At 39.3% G+C, this 23870-nt stretch overlaps 2 protein-coding genes across 5 annotated transcripts in view; one reads left to right on the forward strand and one right to left on the reverse strand.

Annotated features, from left to right (window-relative positions):
* Positions 1-16603, reverse strand: part of SMIM14 (small integral membrane protein 14) — a 144576-nt gene extending 127973 nt beyond the window's left edge. Inside the window, exon 1 of one of the 2 annotated variants that reach the window (XM_024993410.2) lies at positions 16348-16603. In XM_024993410.2, the coding sequence (XP_024849178.1) occupies positions 16348-16495 (148 nt within the window). In that variant the 5' untranslated portion in view covers positions 16496-16603. The remainder of the gene's footprint in view (positions 1-16347) is intronic. The other variant, XM_059887645.1, reaches the window with a different exon arrangement.
* A 287-nt stretch (positions 16604-16890) lies between these two features.
* UBE2K (ubiquitin conjugating enzyme E2 K) overlaps positions 16891-23870 on the forward strand; it is a 79631-nt gene continuing 72651 nt past the window's right edge. Inside the window, exon 1 of one of the 3 annotated variants that reach the window (XM_024992977.2) lies at positions 16891-17112. In XM_024992977.2, coding sequence (XP_024848745.1) covers positions 17050-17112 — 63 coding nt within the window. In that variant the 5' untranslated portion in view covers positions 16891-17049. 3 annotated transcript variants of the gene reach the window in all.

Here is a 23870-nt window from a genome sequence, read left to right on the forward strand (position 1 = left end):
TTCCCCTACTTCTGGAAAACACAGATTCAAACCTGTAATTTTTTCAGATAGAAACCATAAAAGTTACAAGCATATTTGCTGGTTCACTCAGCCCCTTTGTTAACTTTTGTGAAGTCATCAGCTTTCCCATTAGAATACCAGGACATATCAGAATATTAGGAACTCCATATAATTTCTAGGATATCTATATTAGTAATATTTACTATACATTTTAACCTGAGAGGATTTATTACTCATTTGATAATATTTCCCATGTAATTTAACAAACCAAATAAACACAATTAGCTTAATAACTTTCTTTGGGATGTTTCAGGGGCCCTCTGAAGCATTCCAAAGTTAGCTAGAGGTCAAAAGAATTTCAACAGAATTTGATTTAGGAAGTTGTGTCCAAAAAAAATCAATCAAAAGAGTTTAGAACATTCCATCAGATTTAGTCAATGCTGATGGGTGGATCATTTAGCTTGCTGATATGTCTCAATGGGTGTGTATATACTGGAGGCTCAAGGTCTAATGAAAGTCAACTCTGCCACCTTGGACCTAGTTGGCTCTAACCAGTTTTCCTATGGTAATGTCATTCCTAACAAAATCTATTTATCTAACTAATTGTAACCCAATCCTGATCATGCATAACTCTTTTTAGTATTTTTTTATATACGTCTTCTACTGAAAACACATATTAGTTTCCCTGTTTTCCACAATGAGATGTGTTTCTTGTTGACAAATTTGTAACAGAATACAATCGTATTTGACCTCTAGAAAACCTAGGTACAGCAGAAGTATTATACTTACTGATAGTTCTGAAGACTTGTCTATGTTACCAGGTATCAATTTAATATTGAATATTTCCCAGTTCACATGAAACTGGAATTCATTTAGTTTAATTTAGAAGTATTTGATTTGTAAACATTTAATAGAGCTCATTTACAAATTAATCTTAAAAATAATATCCATAGACAAAGACATACCAAGACATACGCATTTTCAGACAGACAAAATGCAAGGTCTAGCTTCATTTTCTAAACATTTCTAAGTTTAGAAATTATATTGTAATTTTATATTAAAATATAAAATTCACTAGTTTATAAATAACAGTTGGAATAAATAAAAATTTTAAAGGCTTCTTCCCATTTTTTCTCAGTCTCAGGAGTTAGAGATGGTCTAGATAAGTGAGCCTGAGAGCGGTGGTCTCAAGGCACAGGGAAAGAAAATAAACTTCTAACAAAATGGCGGCAGGTCTAAACCAAATGGTGACCACACAAAGCAAAATGGCCATTACAAATCACAACACAGAACACACAAACCTGGCAGTCCTAATCAGACACTCCCTTAAATACAAGATTAGTCTCTCAGAAAACCTGCTATAGAGACACAGAACTTCAGATGTAAGTACTAACAGAATAAAAGAAAATATCTCAGGTCCTCAAAGATTTCAAAGAGACGAAAGGAAGCCAGGTTGAAAGAAGAGTGAGGTGGAGGCAGGAGAGGAGGGTAAAAGGGATGGCCTTACAGACATCTCCTGCCACCTGCAGACAACCAGGTGTTATGGAACTTTACACTGAACCTCCAGAGAAGGGAGGATTGGAACTTGGCCCTACCAGAAACCAGACCAGACTGGAACAGAACCAGAATTCAAACCAGAAAACAGAGCAGAACAGAACCAGAATTCGAGTCTCTGCCAAGAGAGGTGATCAGCCTCCAATCCTCAACTCAGGCTGAGACCCTTTGACCAGATATCTGTGTCCAGGACCGGGGGACTAGAAGAAAAGGTTAGGATAGGAAAGGTTAAGGAGAGGATCTGCTGGATTATCGAAAAAGCAAGAGAGTTCCAGAAAAACATCTATTTCTGCTTTATTGACTGTGTCTAAATCTTTGAGTGTAGATCACAATAAACTGTGGAAAATTCTGAAAGAGATGGGAATACCAGACCACCTGATCTGCCTCTTGAGAAATCTGTATGCAGGTCAGGAAGCAACAGTTAGAACTGGACATGGAACAACAGACTGGTTCCAAATAGGAAAAGGAGTACGTCAAGGCTGTATATTGTCACCCTGCTTATTTAAGTTATATGCAAAGTACAGTTCAATTCAGTTCAGTCATTCAGTCGGGTCCGACTGTTTGTGACCGCATGAATAGCAGCACACCAGGCCTCCCTGTCCATCACCAACTCCCGGAGTTCACCCAGACTCATGTCCATCGAGTCGGTGATGCCATCCAACCATCTCATCCTCTGTCGTCCCCTTCTCCTCCTGCCCCCAATCCCTCCCAGCATCAGAGTCTTTTCCAATGAGTCAACTCTTCGCATGAGGTGGCCAAAGTACTGGAGTTTCAGCTTTAGCATCAGTCCTTCCAAAGAAATCCCAGGGTTGATCTCCTTCAGAATGGACTGGTTGGATCTCCTTGCAGTCCAAGGGACTCTCAAGAGTCTTCTCCAACACCACAGTACAAAAGCATCAATTCTTCGGCGCTCAGACTTCTTCACAGGCCAACTCTCACATCCATACATGACCACAGGAAAAACCATAGCCTTGACTAGACGGACCTTTGTTGGCAAAGTAATGTCTCTGCTTTTGAATATGCTATCTAGGTTGGTCATAACTTTCCTTCCAAGGAGTAAGCATCTTTTAATTTCATGGCTGCAGTCACCATCTGCAGTGATCTTGGAACCCAGAAAAATAAAGTTTGACACTGTTTCCACTGTTTCCCCATCTACTTGCCATGAAGTGGTGGGACCGGATGCCATGATCTTCATTTTCTGAATGTTGAGCTTTAAGCCAACTTTTTCACTCTCCACTTTCACTTTCATCAAGAGGCTTTGAGTTCCTCTTCCCTTTCTGCCATAAGGGTGGTGTCATCTGCATATCTGGGGTTATTGATATTTCTCCTGGCAATCTTGATTCCAGCTTGTGCTTCTTCCAGTCCAGCATTTCTCATGATGTACTCTGCATAGAAGTTAAATAAGCAGGGTGACAATATACAGCCTTGACGTACTCCTTTTCCTATTTGGAACCAGTCTGTTGTTCCATGTCCAGTTCTAACTGTTGCTTCCTGACCTGCATACAGATTTCTCAAGAGGCAGATCAGGTGGTCTGGTATTCCCATCTCTTTCAGAATTTTCCACAGTTTATTGTGATCCACACAGTCAAAGGCTTTGGCATAGTCAATAAAGCAGAAATACATGCCTTTCTGGAACTCTTGCTTTTTCCATGATCCAGCGGATGTTGGCAATTTGATCTCTGGTTCCTCTGCCTTTTCTAAAACCAGCTTGAACATCAGGAAGTTCACGGTTCACATATTGCTGAAGCCTGTAATGTACATGGGCTCCAAAATCACTGCAGATGGTGACTGCAGCCATGAAATTAAAAGACACTTACTCCTTAGAAGGAAAGTTATGACCAACCTAGAGAGCATATTTAAAAGCAGAGGAAAAAAAAAATAATAAAAGCAGAGACATTACTTTGCCAACAAGGTCCATCTAGCCAAGACTATGGTTTCTCCAGTCATGTATGGATATGAGAGTTGGACTGTGAAGAAAGCTGAGCGCTGAAGAATTGATGCTTTTGAACTGTGGTGTTGGAGAAGACTTTTGAGAGTCCCTTGAACTGCAAGAAGATCCAACCAGTCCATCCTAAAGGAGATCAGTGTTCATTGGAAGGACTGATGTTGAAGCTGAAACTCCAATACTTTGGCCACCTCATGTGGACAGTTGACTCACTGGAAAAGACCCTAATGCTGGGAAGGATTGGGGGCAGGAGGAGAAGGGGACAACAGAGGATGAGGTGGCTGGATGGCATCACCAACTCGATGGACGTGGGTTTGGGTAGACTCCGGAAGATAGTGATGAACAGGGAGGCCTGGTGTGCTGTGATTCATGGGGTTGGAAAGAGTCGGACACAACTGAGTGAATGAATTGAACTGAACTGAACATCATGAGAAAGACTGGACTGGAAGAAACACAAGCTGTAATCAAGATTGCTGGGAGAAATATCAATAACCTCAGATATGCAGATGACACCACCCTTATGGCAGAAAGGGAAGAGGATCTAAAAAGCCTCTTGATGAAAGTGAAAGTGGAGAGTGAAAAAGTTGGCTTAAAGCTCAACATTCAGAAAACGAAGATCATGGCAGCTGGTCCCATCACTTCATGGGAAATAGATGGGGAAACAGTGGAAACAGTGTCAGACTTTATTTTTCTGGGTTCCAAGATCACTGCAGATGGTGATTGCAGCCATGAAATTAAAAGACGCTTACTCCTTGGAAGGAAAGTTAGGTCCAATCTAGATAGCATATTCAAAAGCAGAGACATTACTTTGCCAACAAAGGTCTGTCTAGTCAAGGCTATGGTCTTTCCTGTGGTCATGTATGGATGTGAAAGTTGGACTGTGAAGAAGTCTGAGCACCGAAGAATTGATGCTTTTGAACTGTGGTGTTGGAGAAGACTCTTGAGAGTCCCTTGGACTGCAAGGAGATCCAACCAGTCCATTCTGAAGGAGATCAACCCTGGGATTTCTTTGGAAGGACTGATGCTAAAGCTGAAACTCCAGTACTTTGGCCACCTCATGCAAAGAGTTGACTCATTGGAAAAGACTCTGATGCTGGGAGGGATTGGGGGCAGGAGGAGAAGGGGACGACAGAGGATGAGATGGCTGGATGGCATCACCGACTCGATGGACATGAGTCTGGGTGAACTCCGGGTGTTGGTGATGGACAGGGAGGCCTGGTGTGCTGCGATTCATGGGGTTGCAAAGAATCGGACTTGACTCAGCGACTGAACTGAACTGAACAGAACTGAAGCAGGTTTTATTCTTCCAGTCCCTCTCCATTCCAGTCTAGCCTAATGAGAGGCACCAGTATCAATGTTTCTAAAACATATTAGTGTATCATTACCTTAAAAACATTCAATAATTTCCCACTGTCTCAGATATTACAAATTCATACTCTTGCATTGCTTCAGATAGGATTCTATAAACCTAAGAGAAACAGGTCATCTGGCCCAGACTATAGCTCTTTCTGGATTACTTATTGGAATCTTTGGTATGTTTTCTCTTTAATTTTTTTGCCTCGCTGTGCAGGATCTTAGTTCCCCAACCAGGGATTGAACCTGTGCCCCCTGTATTGGAAGACCAGCGTCTTAACCATTGGAGTGCCAGGGAAGTCCTCTTTTCTTCCATTTGTAATAACTGCTTTGTTGAGATGTAGTTCACATATGATAAAATTCACATTTTTACCTGGACAGATGGAATTGGTGAGGCTATTTTTAAAATAACATCTTTATTGGAATATAACTTGCATACCATACAATTCACCCATTTACAGAGTTGCATAATGATCTTCATAATCAGTTTCAAAATATTCTCATCAGCCCCAAAACAAATTCTATGCCCATAGCAGTCACTTTCCATTCCTCCCTCCTCCCTTCCTCCCCTTCCATCCAGACCTAGGGAACCAGTAATTTACTGTTTGCATGAATTTCCTTATAGTTCATAAAAATGGAGTAACACAATATTCGACCCTTTGTGACTGGTTTCTTCCACTTAGCATAATGTTTTTAAGGTTCATCCATGTGGCAGTCACCACTTTCTTTTAACTGCTGAATAATATTTCATTATTCAATATGATCACATATGGTTTACCCACTCATCGGCTGATGGACATTTGCATAACTTCCTTTTTTTTTTTGCTGATATAGATAATGTGCTTAGTCGCTCAGTTCTGTCTGATTCTTTGTGACCCCACGGACTGAAGCCCGCCAGGCTCCTCTGTCCATGGAATTTTCCAGGCAAAAATACTGGACTGGGTTTCCATTTCCTACTCAAGGGGATCTTCTCGGCCCCAGGGATTGATCCAACCTGCGTCTCTTGCATCTCCTGCATTGGCAGGTGGGTTCTTCACCACTGTGCCACTTGGGAAGCCCAATATGAATAACATTGCTGTGAATATTTGTGCACATACTGGTATTTTAATGCTTAAAATCCATTTCTAAAACCACAAGCTCTGAACTCTCAAGACATGTAATTTCTGTGCTATTTGTTTTAAAATTAGCATGTGCTATCCTATATTTGTAGTAATTTTTTAATGAGATATTCCATCTCCCCCAATAAATAGGTAGTTTCATAACCAGAGTCCGTATCTTTTTTCTCCATGTATCCCTTGCATCTAATTTGATCTCTTGCATCATAGTTACTTGAACATTCATAAATGTTGATAATTATAGTGGCATTTATTCAAATTTAAAACTCTGCCTGGAAAGAAAGATAAGAATAACCTTCTGTGGTTAAAAGCTTGAGATGATTCCTCAAATATACTGTCAAGTGATTCTGACAAGGCTAAGACCCTTCAAGAGAGAAAAGATAGTCTCTTCAACAGATAATGCTGGGAAAACTAGATATCCACATGCAAAAGAATGTAGGAGGACTCTTATACCAAATGCAAAATTAACTAAAAGTGGATCAAAGACGGCTAAACAACTACAACTATACAACAGCTAAAACTGTAAAAGCCTTGGAATAAAATATAGAGGGAAATCTTATGACAACGGTTTGACAATGATGTTTTAGATACGACACCAAAAGCATGGGTGACAAAATAATTGGACTTCATCAAAACGTAATACTTTTTTGCATCAAAGGACACTATCAAGTTAGAGAAAAGTTCATGCACAAAATAGGAGAAAATATTTGCAAAGCATCTATCTGAATAAGGGATTAATATTGAGAATATATATATTTTTAAATCTCCAACAACTCAACAACAAAACAAACAACTTGATTCAAAAATGAGTAAAGGACATGAATAGACACTTACTTCTCTAAATAAGATATACAAATGCCAATAAGCACGTGAAAAGATGCTTGACATCATTAATCACTAGGGAAACGCATATCAAAACCACAATGAGATATCACCTCACACTCATTATGATAGCTACTGTTTAAAATATAAAAACAAAGTAAAAAAGTATTGACAAAGATGTAGAGAAGCTGGAAGAAATGTAAGATGGTGCAACCACTGTGGATAACGGTATGATGGTTCCTCAAAAAATTAAACAGAATTACTAAATGATCCACCAAATTCACTTCTGGGTATATATTCAAAAGAACTGAAGCAGAGTCTCAAAGAGAATTTGTAGACCTATGTTCATAGCAGCATTATTCACAGTAGCTAAAAGACAAAAAAAAAAAATCCATTTGTCCTTTGATGATGAACAAATAAACTAAATGTGGCATATATGTACAACGGAATCTTAAATTACTGTTTTGAAAAGGAAGAAAAGTCTGGTAACATGCTACAGTGTGGATGGACTTTGAAAATATTGTTAAGTGAAATGAGACAGACACAAAAGGACAAATAGTGTCTGATGCTACTTACACAAGGTAACTAGAATAGTCAAATTCATAGATACAAAAATTATAATATGGTTACTGGAGGCTGAAAAGAGGGAGGAATGGAGAGTTATTTTTTAATGGATGTGAGTTTCAACTCGGGATGATGAAAAAGTTTCAGAGATGGATGGTGGTGATAGTTACACAACAACAACGTGAATGTATTTAATGCCACTGAAAAGTACACTTAAAAATGAGTAATAGTAAATTTTATGTTTTTTTTAATCAAAATTTCAAAACAAAAAAAAAAGCTGTAATGAAGTGTTGCAAAGAAATCTAATTAGAGACTTTATAGAAACCCTTGGTACTTAGTTTTATATAATGGCAGAAATCTAAAAATCTAATTATCCAGTGTCAAGAATAAGGCATTGTGGAGACTCCTGTGGTGGTCCAGTGGCTAAGATTCGGTGCTCCTGGCTCAGGCTGGATCCTTGGTCAGGGAACCAGATCCTACATGTTGCAACTAGGAGTTCACATGCCTCAATGAAGATGGAAGATCCAACATGCTGCAACTAGAGTAGCCAAATAAATACATATTAAAATATCGAACAAGCCTTTAAAAAAAAAAAATTCCATTCATCAGTGAATGTGTTTAGTCTACATACTAATCTAGACATATCTGAAACTCTAATTGGTGTAGTCAGTTCAGTTTATAGTCACTCAGTCGTGTCTGACTCTGTGACCCCACGGACTGTGGCACACCATGCTTCCCTGCCCATCACCAACTTTCGGAGCTTGCTCAAACTCATGTCCATAGAGTCAGTGATGCCATCTAACCATTTCATCTTGTGTTGTTCCCTTCTCCTGCAGCCTTCAATCTTTCCTAGCATCAGGGTTTTTCCAATGAGTCAGTTCTTCGCATCAGGTGGCCAAAGTATTGGAGTTTCAGCATCAGTCCTTCCAATGAATATTCAGGACTGATTTCCTTTAGGATGGACTGGTTTGATCTCCCTGCAGTCCAAGGGACTCTCCAAGAGTCTTCAACACCACAGTTAAAAAGCATCAATTCTTCTGTGCTCAGTTTTCTTTATGGTCCAACTCTTACATCCATACATGACTACAGAAAAAACCATAGCTTTAACTAGGTGGGCCTTTTGTCAGCAAAGTGATGTCTCTGTTTTTTAATATACTGTCTAGGTTGGTCGTAGCTTTTCTTCCAAGGAGCAAGCATCTTTTAATTTCATGGCTGCAGTCACCATCTGCAGTGATTTTGGAGCCCAAGAAAATAAAGTCTCTCACTGTTTCCATTGTTTCCCCATCTATTTGCAGTGAAGTGATCTTCGTTTTTTGAATGTTGAGTTTTAAGCTAGCTTCTTCACTCTCCTCTGTCACTTTCATCAGGAGGCTCTTTAGTTCCTCTTCACTTTCTGCCATTAGAGTGGTATCATCTGCGTATCTTGATTCCAGCTTGTAACTCATCCAGCCTGGCATTTCTCACAATGTGCTCAGATATAGGTTATATAAACAGGGTGACAGCAGACAGCCCTGCCATACTCCTATCTTGATCTTGAACCAATCAGTTGTTCCATACAGGGTTCTAACTGTAGCTTCTTGACCCACATACAGGTTTCTCAGAAGACAGGTAAGATGGTCTGGTATTCCTATCTAAGAGCTTTCACAGTTTGTCATGATCTACACAAAGGCTTTAGCGTAGTTGATAAAGACAGAGATAGATGTTTTTCTGAAACTCCGTTGTTTTCTCTATAATCCAGTGAATGTGGCAATTTGATCTCTAGTTCCTCTTCCTTTTGTAAACCCAGTTTGTATATCTGGAAGTTTTGGGTTCGCATAGTGCTGAAGCCTAGCATGCAAGATTTTAAGCATGACCTTACTAGCATGGGAGATGAGTGTAATTTTCTGATGGTTAGCACATTGTTTTAGTACTACCCTTCTTGGGGACTGGGATGAGGATTGACCTTTTCCAGTCCTGTGGCCACTACTAGCCCTTCCAGATTTGCTGACATACTGACTGAAAAACCCCTTCATGGATCACTGCCTTGTTGTGGTGAAGGGCTTACGTAATTCAATGAAGCTATGAGCCATGCCGTGAGGGCCACCCAATACTGATGGGTCACAGCAGAGCTCTGACAAAACATGATCCACTGGAGGAGGGAAAGCAAACCACCTCAGTATACTTGCCGTAAGATCCTCATGAATTGTATACAAGGCCAAAAAGATATGACACCCAAAGATGAGTCCCCCATCTTTGCAAGTGTCCAATACATTACTGGGGAAGAGCAGAGGAGAACTGCTAATAGCCCCAGAATGAATGAAGCGGCTGGGCCAAAGTGGATAAGAATTCATACTACTGGCTAATACGTCAAAATCATTTTAAAGAGAGTAAAATGTAGTTTTTACTGAGCACAGTGCTTTTGCTGAGATGTTTATATAATAAACATGTCTTCTGCTACTTTAAATTATGATTTTCCTTATGTTTCTTTAGTGTGTCTAAGTCGTGGGGCTTGCTAACTTCAGGACCTAAATGGGAATTCTTTTGAATTGTTAACCCTGGAAAGGAGTCATTTCTTAGGTTAGTACAGCTGAATGCTCAGCTATAGGGAGGGGAAAGCGGGTGTGAATCTCCACTCCAGGGAGCACCAATTAAGGGAAAGATACTGATCTACTGTTCATAAGGCAATGCCTCAGCTGACCCTTCAGAGTTTCACCTTAGTGGGGAGAACTGTAACTTTGAGTTCCTCAAAATAATTCTGATTTAGAGACTGTAGTGCAGGAGAGATTGATTGGTAATTTTTCTAAATAGCAACCACATTCAGGAGAGTAGGGAATTATGGTTGTACCTTAGTCTATCAGACAGGGTCCTGGCAGGAAGTCAGTGGTAATGAGAAGAATCTGTTTAAGAGACTGTTTACAAATGTTAAAGGAAGCTGCTGCTGCTGCTGCTGCTGCTGCTAAATCACTTCAGTCATGTCCGACTCTGTGCGACCCCACAGACGGCAGCCCACCAGGCTCCGCAGTCCTTGGGATTCTCCAGGCAAGAACCCACTGGAGTGGTTTGCCATTTCCTTCTCCAATGCATGAAGGTGAAAAGTGAAAGTGAAGTTGCCCAGTCCTGTCTGACTCTTAGCAACCCCATGGACTGCAGCCCATCAGGCAAAGGAAGCTAGCAAAGGCTAACAACAGCAGGGAGCTCTTGGTGCCTCTGGGCTTGAAAGGATAGGAGCCCGTAATTCCTGGAATCTTGAAAGAACAATAGCAGTAGCTGTAGCTGCAGCTGAAGGAAAGAACTATTGAAATTGTGGCCTTTGGGAGGGAAAGGTAGCATTGTTAACCCATGGCCTCATCTCCTGCCAGAGCATTCCACTGGCTGTGTTCAACTGGAATCCAGAAAGTAAGAAAGCTTTGTACATGTAGTGAACTCCTTGGCAGTCCATACTTCCAGAATCCAGGGGCACAGAGTAGAGAATACTGGAGAGTGGATTTAGAGGAGCAAACAAAGAATATCTGGCCAATTTAATGAGGCTTATATGATTTGTCAAAATCTGTATTCTAAATGAATGATAGGTAATTGACAATCAAGGGACTAGGTAGGTAGAAGTTAGTTGTGGATTTTAGTTAGCAGGAAGTCCCATGTTGACTAGTTCATGGTCTTTGAGACAACTAAAAGAAGAGGAATTTGAAGAGTGGCCTCTGGAGGACTGGGATCTTTCACTGCAGCCCCAGTGATTCTAGGGTCTAAAAGAGAGGACTCTGGTTTAGAGGAGAGAAAGGAATTCACGAACTCAGCAAAAATAATTGGGATGATCAGCAGAGGGCAGTCTACCGGAAAGGTGGCTGATACCTTGACTATGACTTATGAAGGTCCTATAGCCATGTCCCAGCTGTAGCTGCATATTCCCTGGACGGAGTGGAATTATGAGGTCCTTTCCTAAAAAGCTCCCACCTAAACAGCCTGTGTGTCTGACAGGAAGAAAGGTAATTTAAGGCAAGGAAACATTATTCTGTGCTATTGAAACAGCTTTCCCCACCATGCTACAGATATTCTGAAAGCCACAATGGTGGGGGTTCTGATTTAGTCTCTATATTGAAATAATACAGTGTGCATTACAATCAATACTGTGGTGCCCACTGGCCTGGAGTTAAGTTCAGCAGTTCAACTGTGGATCTGAATGCTGGTTTCCACTCTTGCTGCTAGAGTTCCTCATCCCATCTGGGGTGGGTAGGGGAGAGGAGCTAACAAGATGGGAAGGGTAGGACTCAGTGAAAGAGGGGAAAAAATGCAAACTGACCTTGGAATTATGACTGGGTGTTTCAAAAGGAGAGTTAAGTGAGAGGCTTGGATAGAATAGGCAGTGGTGAGGGACAAAGGAAAAAAGTCTCAAAAAACTGATAAAACACAAGGTCAGGAAAGGGCTGTAGGAAAAAAAAAAATTCCTCTACATATAGAACAGGATATTTGAGTCTGTAGAGCAGTCATAGTAACTAGCAGGAGCTACAAAAAGGAAGACTTACTTGTTTCCAAGGTAGGGGAGTATTATCAATGGCCAGCAAAGCACGATTATGCCTTGCCACATTTCTTTTTATGTGAATCAACATATCAAAACACATTGTTCTGTTAGAGACAACAGAGAGTTAGCAGATGAACTTTCCTCCATCCATCTAAAACCAATTTCACACACTTCAAATAAATAATGTTTATATACTTTATATATTCTGAAAGTGGAGAACTTTTTAGATCTAAATCTCATGCTTAAGCAGTACATTTAAACAGTCACAGGCACCAGGTACCAAGTGGTGGTGTGTGCTCAGTCGTGTCCAACTCTTTGTGACCCCATGGACTGTAGCCCACCAGGCTTCTCTGACCACAGAATTTTGCAGGCAAGAACACTGGAGTGGCTTGCCATTTCCTACTCCAGGGGATCTTCCTGACCCAGGGATCAAACCAGCATCTCTTGAGTCTCCTACATTGGCAGGTGTATTCTTTACCAACTGTGACACCTGGGAAGTAGTACAGTATGCTCAAATGTACTCCATTATACTCTTAAAGAATATATTGAGGATTCCAAAAAGCATTTGTTTACATGCATTAAAGAGCATTGTGTTAGAAATTAAAACTAAGAAATTACTGAAGTATTTACTAATAAATAATAAAATCCATTATATGCTTATATAAATAGTATAACTTCAGTGAAAAATAACTATTTTCTAAAACAAAATCTCTTTAATGCTGGCTTAATGGAACACAGCTGCATTTTAATATATGCCTTTGCATTCAATATGTTGCACACGTTGCTCTGATTGAAGTACATAAAGAAAATCTAGCCTTATGCAGATTGGAAAGGGAAGGAATATTTTAATAACCTTTTCAGATAACTGCGGATATTATTTACACTACACTAAATCTAGACAAGTGGTAATTTCTCAAAGGTTAGCTGAAATGTTATGAATGAACTTTTTGTACTGTTACATTAAAATTCATCAGTCTGTCTTGACCCTTTTTGTCTTGATCCTTGAATGAATGTTTTCCCCATGATGATTTTGTAACACTATGCGTTGGTATTTAGATCAGTTATTACCTCACTAATTTATGCAGATCTTCCAAATGTTGACATACTCCATTGTATAATTTCTAGTAATCACATTTGTCAATATCACCCAATTTAATCAGAAAGGTCTTTAAGCATATTGGGAAGCTATCAAGTCACAGTGGGAGACATGTTTTGTAAAACTTTAATTTTCAGTTGAAAGCTTGAATTTATCATGTTTAACAAATTCTGTCAGTTATTTTCCTTGATGTGATAGCTTACATTGTTCATTTTTGATAAATCACCTGCCAAATAGCCAACTCTTAAGAAAAGTTGTTTGTCTCAATCATTAAGTGAAAATGGTGTTCCATGAAAAAAATGATTAAGTTCAGCTTGCAGCTCGACCATTTTGTACAAGTGCTTTACCATGAGCTTTGGTATACAGAAGTCCTTTATGTATCCTTTGCCTGTGTGTGTGTGAGAGAGTTGCTCAGTCATATCCGACTCCTTGCCACCCCATGGACTGTAGCCCGCCAGGCTCCTCTGTCCATGGAATTCTCCAGGCAAGAATACTGGAGTGGGTCACCCATTCCCTTCTCCAGGGGATCTTCCCAATCCAAGGATCAAACCCAGGTCTCTTGCATTGCAGGCAGATTTTTCACTGTCTTAGCCACCAGGGAAACTCCTTTTCCATGTATCATACAAAACATTAAGACTTTACTTGAAAGTTGAGGTTTAATATAATTAATAATCCCGACTGCTTCAGTGAAGACATTCTAATGTGAAACAGTTTTAAATAGTGAGTGGATGACTTCAGTAACATTATTACTAGCACAGTAATTTTTTTGCTCACTACTGCGTTTACAGCACCATTACACCATTTTTTAAAAAAGACTTCCCTAAAAAAAATAAAAAAAAATAAATAAATAAAAAAAATAATAAAAAAATAAAAAAGACTTCCCTGTAGCTCAAATGGTGAAGAGTCTGCCTGCAATGCAGCAGACCAGGGCTCGATTCCTGAGTTGGGAAGATCCTCTGGGGGTTGCAAAGAGTCGGATGTGACTAACATACACACTGCTTTTACATCATCAGTGCATGTGTGAACACAGTAAAAAGGAAAACAATGTCTTAGTTTTATTTTGATAATAGTTTAGGCATTGCAGACATCTCAGGGATCCCTCTTCCCACGTGACTGCAGACTATACTCTGAGATGAGTATTTCCTTATCCTTGCTAGAATGTAAATCCTACGACTGGAAGGTTTTTTTGATCTTGTTCACTGGTATGCCTCCAGGGATTAGATCATGCTTGGCACACAGTAGGCATTCAATAATTATTTAATTAATTATTTAATGAAGTAATCAGCACTAACTTATAACAGCGAAGAGATTATAACATGCATTCTGGAAATTCATTTTTAAAAATTTAGTTTTCAATAGGTAAAATATACAATAGGATACATGATGAAAAGTCTCCCACTTTGCCTTCCCCAAGGAACTTAAATTGCTATCTCAGAGATTACCACTGCTGTCAGTTTCTGATGTATTTTTCCAGTGATACTTTATGGATTCACAAGCATATACACAAACATATTCCTTTCTTCCCTCACACAAATGGTGGTATATTATACACAATCTGGACAGAATCGTAATTTTTTTAAAACAGCAATTATTTATTTATTTGGCTGCACTGGGTCTTAGTTGCAGCATGCAAGATGTTCAGTTGTGGCATATGAACTTAGTTGAGGCACGTGTGATCTAGTTCCCCAACAGGGATCCCCTGTATTGGGAGCATGCAGCCTTAGCCACTGGACCACCAGGAAAGTCCCAATAATGATTTTTTAAGTAAACTTTTCCTTTCGGAATAATTTTGGATTTACAGAACTGTTTCAGAGAATCTTGTATACCCTATACTAACTTCTATTAATGTTAGCATCTTACATAATCATAGTATCATGTCAAAACTAAGAAATTAACAGTGTTACACTATTAACTAAATTACAAAATTTTTTCAGATTTCACTAATTATGTCCTTTTGGTTCCAGGGTCCAATCCAGGATACAACATCACTTTCAGCATAGTGTTCTTTTTCTCCCTAAAATGTATTTTGAGGATTGCCTCATGTCAGTTAATTGGCAGTTGCCTCATATTCTGTAAATACGAAGGACTTTAATAGGACTGTAAATAGGAAGGACTGTAAAAATGGAGTGAAAGTGGAATTTCAGGGCCAGTGATTATGTGCATTTAAAAATTACCAAACTTCTCTTCCCCAAATAAATTAGCATACCCTTCTAATTAGTTCCCCTGTGATTTGAGTGTTTTAAATTTCTTTGAAGCGACAAGATTAATATTGGGGACTGAATTAAAGTGATATAGATAAAGTATTCAAAAAGTTTTTTCACACATTGAAATAATTATTTGTAACGTACTGGCACAAATACACATAGCATTGCAATACATACATTATACCATATTTTATTGTGCCATTACCCACATGTATAGTTGGTTCGCCTTAGGACCACTAGGGGGCTCTGCTGGAAGGGCTTTTATAGTTCTTCCGTTTAGGGGAATGTTTCCAGATGATGCTTCAGAATTCTAAACTCTTAAAACTCGGAAGAGATCATCTCATCCAGCTTCCTTGTCTTGCAGAAAAGGAAACCAAGGTTGAAAGAGAGCGAGCTGGTATGGAAGAGGGCTGGAATTTAAAATCCCCTCTTGGTTCCTGCGGCAGTTCAAGAAATTTTTTTTTTGCCATGTGCCTCCACTGAATGACTCATACCCAGGGGCTTATTTTTTTTTACTGCCACAATTTTGGTAATTTTTGCTAAGATGGTGTATTTGTGATATTTTCCTAACAAGATGCTTTACTGATTAGTTAGGTGAAAGAAATGCATGAAATATAAACTTCTAAATAAATAGTATTACAAAATGTTTTCTACTCAAAGCATCCCTTAGTATCAAAACCATATTACGGGCAGCCTTAACAACCACTTTTAAATTGCCTTTAAATTTACTTCCCACTTAAAACATTTACTCTTTACTCATTTATTCATTCAATATTCATTGAGAGCCTACTAGCACCAGCCACTGTTGTAGACTCCAGGCTTACAGAAGTAAAGCTGCCCTTCCTTCCCAAGAAGCATAGGTTTCTCCAGTTTTCCCTATATGTTCAGATATCTTAGTTCAGTGGTTTTCATACTGTGGTCTCTGAACCAGCAGCTCGAGCAGCAGCACCTGGGAACTTGCTACAAATGCAAATTAGGCCCACCTTGCACTCTTTGTTTTTTCTTAAGCTCTCCAGGGATCCTGATGTACATTCAAGTTTTAAAGCTATGGTTTTAGTTCCACGGCTTGTTATTAATTATCTAAGTAGGCCAAAGATCAACATCTGGCTTCTAAACCCATCTCAGGCATCTCCACTGAGACCTGGTCTCAATTACAACTGAGATACAACAATGACCATACTTAATTTAATGATTTGTTGTACCTGGAAAGATCCTGGGATGACTGCAGTAGTAGAACTGTAACGGCTGCAGGACAAGAACGAACCGCAGTGGCTTTTCAGAACCAATAGAAAATGGGCCAGACCGAGTTCCCGGACAGTGTTTTCCGACACTAGACACAGCCGGATACATTAAGCCCTCGGTCTGGCTGAGTCAGGGCGGCGCTCCAAGCCTAGAGGGGCCGCGTGAACCCATCAGGTTGGACTCGAACCTTCGGTTAGAGGCGAAGGTCTGGAAGCCTCCACCATACCACCTCCATTCGTACAGGGGCGGAGGCGCCGGAGACGACCCGTGAGGCCCGGGCAGCCCTGGCCCGCGCGGAAGCCGCACCCTCCTGGCTTCAGACGCCGACGGGGCGGAGCCACGCGGCCGCAGCTCAGGCAGAGACACGCCGCACAGCGCGGCGCAGGTTCGCGGCTAAGGCGTATGGGGCTACAACGGGAGCGGCTGCGCCGCCCGGCCGGGTCAGCGTCGTGCGCATGCGCGGACCCGGCGCCATTTTGGTGGCCGGGCGCGGAGGTGATTCCACATTGAAGATAGTGCGGCGGTCGGGGTGGCAGTGGCAGCGTTCGTGTGCTCGGGTGTGAATCGCCGGGGGAGGAGGCGGTGGAGGAAGAGGTGGCGGCGGTGGCGGTGGTCGTAGCGGTGGCGGAGGAGGCGGGTACGAATCAGCTGCGGGCGGAGACATGGCCAACATCGCGGTGCAGCGAATCAAGCGGGAGTTCAAGGAGGTGCTGAAGAGCGAGGAGGTCAGAAATGAACTCCCGGACGTCCCCCACATCAGCCCAGGGCGGGAGGGCCCTTCCGGTGGCAATCCCAATATCCCTGGTAACCCCCGGTTGGCCTTCTTTGCGGCCGCCCTTCTGCCTGTGGGGAAGCAGCAGTCTCCCCCTCCTTCCGCCGCCTTTCCCTCCCCTCCCCGGGCCCTGGGATGGACGGTCTCGCGGGCGGGGGTTCTGGGGAGGAATAAGGTTTAGGGGGCAGATGGAGGAAGGGCGCTTAAAGGCGGGTGTGAGCTCTAGAGAGCGCCCCACGGCAGTGGCAACAGCTGGAAGTGTGACTAGGGTGGGGAGGTAGCAGGCCAAGCCTGAGAAAACCCGGGAAGTGGGTTGGGGGAAGGGGAAAGGTGGTAACTGGATCCGGAGAGCCGCGCCGCTCAAAGGCCCACACTTTTCAGGGTATTCTGGGTTATAGCCGGTCTGGCGGCCACCCTCCTTTCCTTACGGAAGGAGTGATTGATGAAAGAAGGAGGTTCGGAGTTAACTCCCTCTCGGTTGGGTGTTGGGAGAAATGAGAAGACATAATAGGGTACTAGCTTATTTGAGTGGGCGATAAGGGAATTTTCACCTGAGATAGAAAATTAATTCCTCATTAGACTATTATCTCATTTCCACTTACTCCGACATTCTAGGCCTCTTTTTCGGTTGACATCTGAAGCTTTTTGACTAGATACAGGCACGTTCGGTATATTAGAGACGTTTAAATATTTTTAGCTAGGATTAGGAAAAAATAGTGGAGTGTGTGAGTAGCTTATTTCAAAAAACCTGTTTACAAGTTACAGACGAGAGAGTCTGTCCTAAGACAATGCCTCTGTGACACTACTGTGTTGTGCCATGAAACTTCATTATGATGTCCCCATAGTTAGTTCTTACTTTTGAAAAACTGTCCTACTTAAAAACATGAGATTTCAGATTAATATATTGTTACGTTTCTTTATTAAGTAGGTTTATTCCAACATATATCTGAAATGATTAAATTTTTTTTTTTTGTCTCAAGCTACTCTTGAGTCCTGTAGAAATTTTAGATATGCTGATATTGGCCACATTTGTTAATGTATTTTAAATGTTTGGGTAATTTGACTCAAAATTATGGAAGTATAGTACAGTTTTTCACACCCAAAATCAACAGGAATGCTAGTTTTTTTTTCTTCTTGGACTCAACAAAGATTAAAAATACTGAATGGTTATTTTCAAGATGTCAAATATCATTATCGAATATATTATTGCTATTTGTGTTTTTCTCTTACGTTGGTACTTTAATGATCTCAATGATTTGTGAAATTCAGCATTCTAAACATGTGATGAGTTATTGACAAGTCTGATAGCAAGCACTTGAACTTTATTTGTGCCACTGAATCTGAAGTGACTGTGTGTCTTTACAGTTAGACGTGGAAAAGATTCTTTAAAATTATTTAAAAATGCCAAATCCTAGCAGATTTATTGAATATAATAGTATATAAGTAATGATCGGTTTTACAGAGCATGTGTATGAACTCTGACCTCTGTATTTGTTCAAGTGCCAAAACTCTGAATGGAAGGATGACTTTGTGTTTTTGTGGTACAGTGCAGAAAAAGAATCATAAATACCTGCACTGTGATATATAGTGAGACAGTGATTCTAAATTTTTCTTTAGTAAGAAAATATTTTCCAGGATACTTGACGTATATCTTCCTAATGAAAGTTTGCAGCTAATATTATTGCCAGTAGCCTAGAACATTCCTTCTGTAATACGTTTGTACAAGCCTGAAACTTAATATAAGACTTTAATGCTTTATTTTCTATTACTTAAAAGTGGTCACTGCTCTCATAATTCGTATAGTCTCTGCATTATGTGAGGTGACTTTTCACCATGATATTCTTAGTACTTGAAGTTTAAAAGAAATCTTGTATTGCCCTAGTAATGCATATTGTTAAAATAATACAGCTTTTTATATATAAACAATGATGAAACCTTGTTTCAAGTAAGTGACGTGGTGTTTCAGAGGAAGAAAACAAAATCCAAACAGGAAAATTATTTTTTTATCTGGAATGAAACTTTTTCCAGCAAGAACATTTAGGAAAGGATCAGATAATTTAATATTGGAATATATAACCAATAAATAGCTTTATTTTCACCAATATTTTATTTCATTGATACTTAAGTCCAATTCTATAGGTGGATTATGTTGATTATTTTCAGTACATTGAAATACAGTCCACAGGTTTCCTTTTTATGTATGTAAATGCAGTATTTGAGTGGCTGGTATATAATAAGTATTTCCTCATGTTTTCTATGTAAATTTTCATTTTACCAAAGTTTATTTCACATTTTTGTGTTTACTAAGAATCTTGATTGATTTTAAGGATTTTCCCTCCCCCTTTTTAAGTGTCTTTGTAAAGATAGCTTACATCTGGCCTAAGAAGTTGTAAATGGCCACTGTTGGAGTGTGTTGTTAATTAAAATACAGCCTAAAGATAAATGTGAAAAGTACAGGGTAGAATCAGAACAGTGAGAGGAGGCCACCATTAGTGTCAGAAGTAGGGGAGTATGTGTATTTGTATAGGTGAAAGGATTAATGAGAACTTGGTAACATTGTTTCTCTGTAGGAGAATTGGGTGTCTGGGGCCACAGGCATCAAAAGAGTCCTTTTGAATTTTGAGTCTGCTAATATGTTATTTACTAAAAATAAATAAACCATGTAGGCCTTTTTTCCATGAGACTGTGTTTGGAAATCTGTCACTTGTCTGAGATATTAATTTACTTAAATCTGTGTAAGTTTAAGTAATATTTCAAAGTTGCAAGGAATAGAAAATTGATTTAAAGTACACTTAATAGGTGTTTTTTTTTTTTATTGAATTATGTAAGTGAATTGTAGCTTATGAGGACAGAGTAAAGCTATAATCTGTACTCATAGGTTATATTATTTATTATAAATTGTTACTGGTATTAACAACCACCATTTGTAAAGGAACTAGCAGCTCCATTTGTTTATATATATTACTGCTAATTCTCAAGAACAGGTTGTTGAATTAGATTTTTTATTTCTTAGATGAGAAAATTGAGATTCAGAGAAGTTAAATTATTTGTCTGCAAACATACACCTTTGGGATTTAGATCTAAGTTTGCTTGTGTTTATATTATACCATGCTGTCCTGACTTGTCAAGTGTAGGCATACTTTTAATTATTTAAAAATAATTGAACCTGGTTTGTATTACTGATTAAAAGATTTAAATGAAGCCTAATTTAATTGTTTAAACATTAAGCATTACCTGTAATTAAAGGTTTGCTTGCATTTCAGTATGCAAAATATTTTTAAATTTGAAGTTCACTGAAGTAAAATGCCCGTAAATCAGTCCACATACCCTTGTTTGTTCTTGTCCTGTATGGTACCTGTAGTTTTTTTTCATATTGTAACTGCACTTTGCTAACATTTTCTAGGATTCTCATAGGGAATATTTAAATATGTGGCATTAACAAATTGGTTTCATGAAAACTACTCTTGTATAAATTTCCCTTGAGTATTTAAATGGATTTTTGTACCTGTTGTCATTTTAAATTTTATATATTTGACTATTCTGTATAGAACTAGTTACAGATCTTTAAAGGGAAGTCTTTTAATTTCTGTTGACCATGGTGTCTCAACCTTGGCACTGTTGACATGTGGGGCAGGTAATGGCTTTGTTGTGGGTGGTTCTCCTGTGCATTGTAGGATGTTCAGCACCATCGCTGACTAAGAGCACTAGATGCCAATAGCACAGGCAGTCTTCCTCCCACCTCCCTACTATTTCCCTGCCATTGTATCAACTAAAAATGTCTCCATACTTTGTCAGACGTTGAGAACCACTGCTGTAGACAGAACTCTTTAGAAGAACATTTAAGACTGTTAACTATATAGAGTTTGTAGTATAATTTATCTAAAAGATGAATGGACAGTAACTGTACCAAAAAATTGATTATAGCATGACTACTACTAGCTTTGAGTGTTCTGTTTTGTTTTTAAGACTTTGCCCCTGGTTTATCAATTATTATCTTTTTCTTTTAAAGTTTTTCCTTTCTAGTTTAAAGACAAAGGTGAAATTTCCTGCTATAAACTAATGTAACTAGAATTTGAACAATTTTTTACGAGTAGAAAAGCGATTTGTTTTTACAGCTATGTAAGTTTTTAGTTCAGTGTAGCTTAGCCTTATGAGTGTGTTATTGACTCTGGGTGTGTTATTGACTGAGTTAAAAAAATTAAAAGCCTTTCCAAGTAGTGCTCTTGGGGTGCATTTCTTTTTTTAATTTTTTAAAGGCTTTGATCTATCCATCAGTCATCTGGGATTCCTTTGCAGATCATCCCTTTGTAAAGAATGTGTTTTCTTATTTCTTAGTAAATATGTTATCAGCATTTATTGAGGATATTTGCAAACAGCCCTGAAAGACTTACCTGGTTGGAGACAGATAAAAATGATAGATGGAGAGAAGCAGAGCTGTGGGAATTCTGAGGGTGTGTGTATGTAGGAAGAGAGGTTGTTGAGCTCGGTTCCAAAGGAAAGTGAAGACAATTTCAGGAGACAGTCTTAAAAGAATTACAAGAATACTGTATAATTTATAAGTAAATGATCTCTTCAGTAGACTCCTGAATTGGAATTAGGGAGCAGGAGTTGTGGACAAAATTAAGCTAGAAACATTTATATATTAATAACAGAAAGGTTGCACAGCTCTAATATACACAAACATAGTTGTGGAGTTAGAACACATAAGTTATCTTTGGGGGAAAACCACCTTTTTCAGATCAAAATAATAAAAGGTAATATACAAAGCACATATGATAAAAGTGTGACCAACACCCAAAACAAACAGAATGTTAACATTACCAGCATCATCAGAATCCCCACACCCACCCCTTTCCAGTCAATTTCCTGATTTTTAAAAACACAGGTTAGCTTTGGATATGTTTGAGTAAAAGGATAGACATAAGAGCATATACTATATGATTTAATTTTAAATATTTTTCAAAAGCTGTCTTTCAAAGTCTTTGTTTAGAAAATGCATTAACAGTGTCTAGAGAATGTGTTAAAATGCATTGAATGTTTTAGTTGAAAGAGACGTTAGATCTAGGTGAAAAACCTCATCTATAAGTTCAGGAAACTGAAGCTTAGAGAGATTGATTGTTGCTCAGTGACACAAAGATCTGGTTAATGGTGAACTTCACCTGGGTTGTGTGTTGTTTTTTTTTTAAGATTTTTGTTTTTTTGGTTGTGAGTCTTCATTACTCAATGTGGGCTTTCTCTAGTTGTAGTGAGCGGGGGCTACTCTTCCTTGTAGGGCCCAGGCTTCTCATTGCAGTGGCTTGTCTTGTTGAGGAGCACAGATTCTGGGCACACAGGCTTCAGTAGTTGCGGCACATGGGCACATTGCCCCGTAGCATGTGGGATCTTCCCCGACTAGGGATCGAACCTGTGTACCCTACATCAGCAGGCAGATACTTAACCACTGTGCCACCAGGGAAGCCCCCTCGTCCAGGTTTTTTGCATACCAGTTTACTCCAGCTGTTATATATGGTTGCTTTATGAGATGATATTTTTCATAAACAATACTATAAAAGTTGAATGCTAATAAAATGATGTATCATTACAACAATGTATGACATGTCATTCAATGTTGAGAATTGCATTAATCTTTAAATATGTTCTGCTTTTCTATCTTGGTGTGAGAAAAGTTTGCCAGGAGGCAGAGATACTTATTTCCCAAGCATAATGTAGTACGTTTAGCTTAGTGATTAAGAGTGTGGGCATTGGAATTTCAGTCCTGGCTTTTCAGCTTAATACCTACAGCACTGACTATTTCAGTTTTCTTCTCTGAAAATAGGAGATCAAGAGAGTCTTTTCAGTGCTTAGAGCAGTGCTAGGAATATTCAGTAAGTGGATACTTGTAAAGATGTCTGAATTAATTATATTCTGCTTTCATATTCTGCTTATTGTTGTCCTTGGATCATAAAAGTTTCCTTCAATGGTTCAGTGATAGCTCTATGTGAATGTGACTCCAGAAAAGGCTTAAGATGATGACTTAAGTATTGATACTTCTGATAATGTTTCTTTGTGTGTAAATAACCTATGGGGACTGGTGGCCAAGGGGAATACAAAAGTATAATTGGACTTAGTTCTGAAAATGGTTAGTCTTTCTTAAGGAGACAGTGGGATTATTTTGGATTTCTTCACATGACTCTGGTCTCCTTTAACTGGACCATGGAATCCAGATTCTAATCCTCTGGTGTGTAACTTTGAATTCCTTTGTAAAATCCCTATTTTAAAATTGGGTCTTGGAAGCTAGAAAGTGGTAGTCACATACATCTGACATCAATGGTAAGTTCTGCTACATAATCTGAAAAGGTGAGGCAAGTTCGTTTCATTCAAAACCCTCGCCATTTCCCTCCATTTAGTTCTTTTCTTTTACTGCAAATTTAAAATAATAACTACCTATAGTTGAATGCCTACTATCTGGTATTTTATATCTATGACAGCCTTATGAGATGGGTTGCTTCTATTACAGATTAGAAAGTTGTAGCTCTAAAGAAATTAACTTTCCACAGTGTCAAGTAACTTGTTGGTGGTTCAGTTGCTAAGAGGTGTCCAACTCTTTGTGACCCCGTGGACTGCAGCGCTCCAGGTTTTTTGTCCGAGCAGGGATTTAAAACCAGGTCTCTGACTCCATTTAACTTATTATGATGGAAAGAATAATCATATGCTGCTTGCTTCCAATCCATT

Source organism: Bos taurus, chromosome 6, assembly GCF_002263795.3.
Source record: "Bos taurus isolate L1 Dominette 01449 registration number 42190680 breed Hereford chromosome 6, ARS-UCD2.0, whole genome shotgun sequence".
Taxonomy (NCBI): Eukaryota; Metazoa; Chordata; class Mammalia; order Artiodactyla; family Bovidae; genus Bos; species Bos taurus.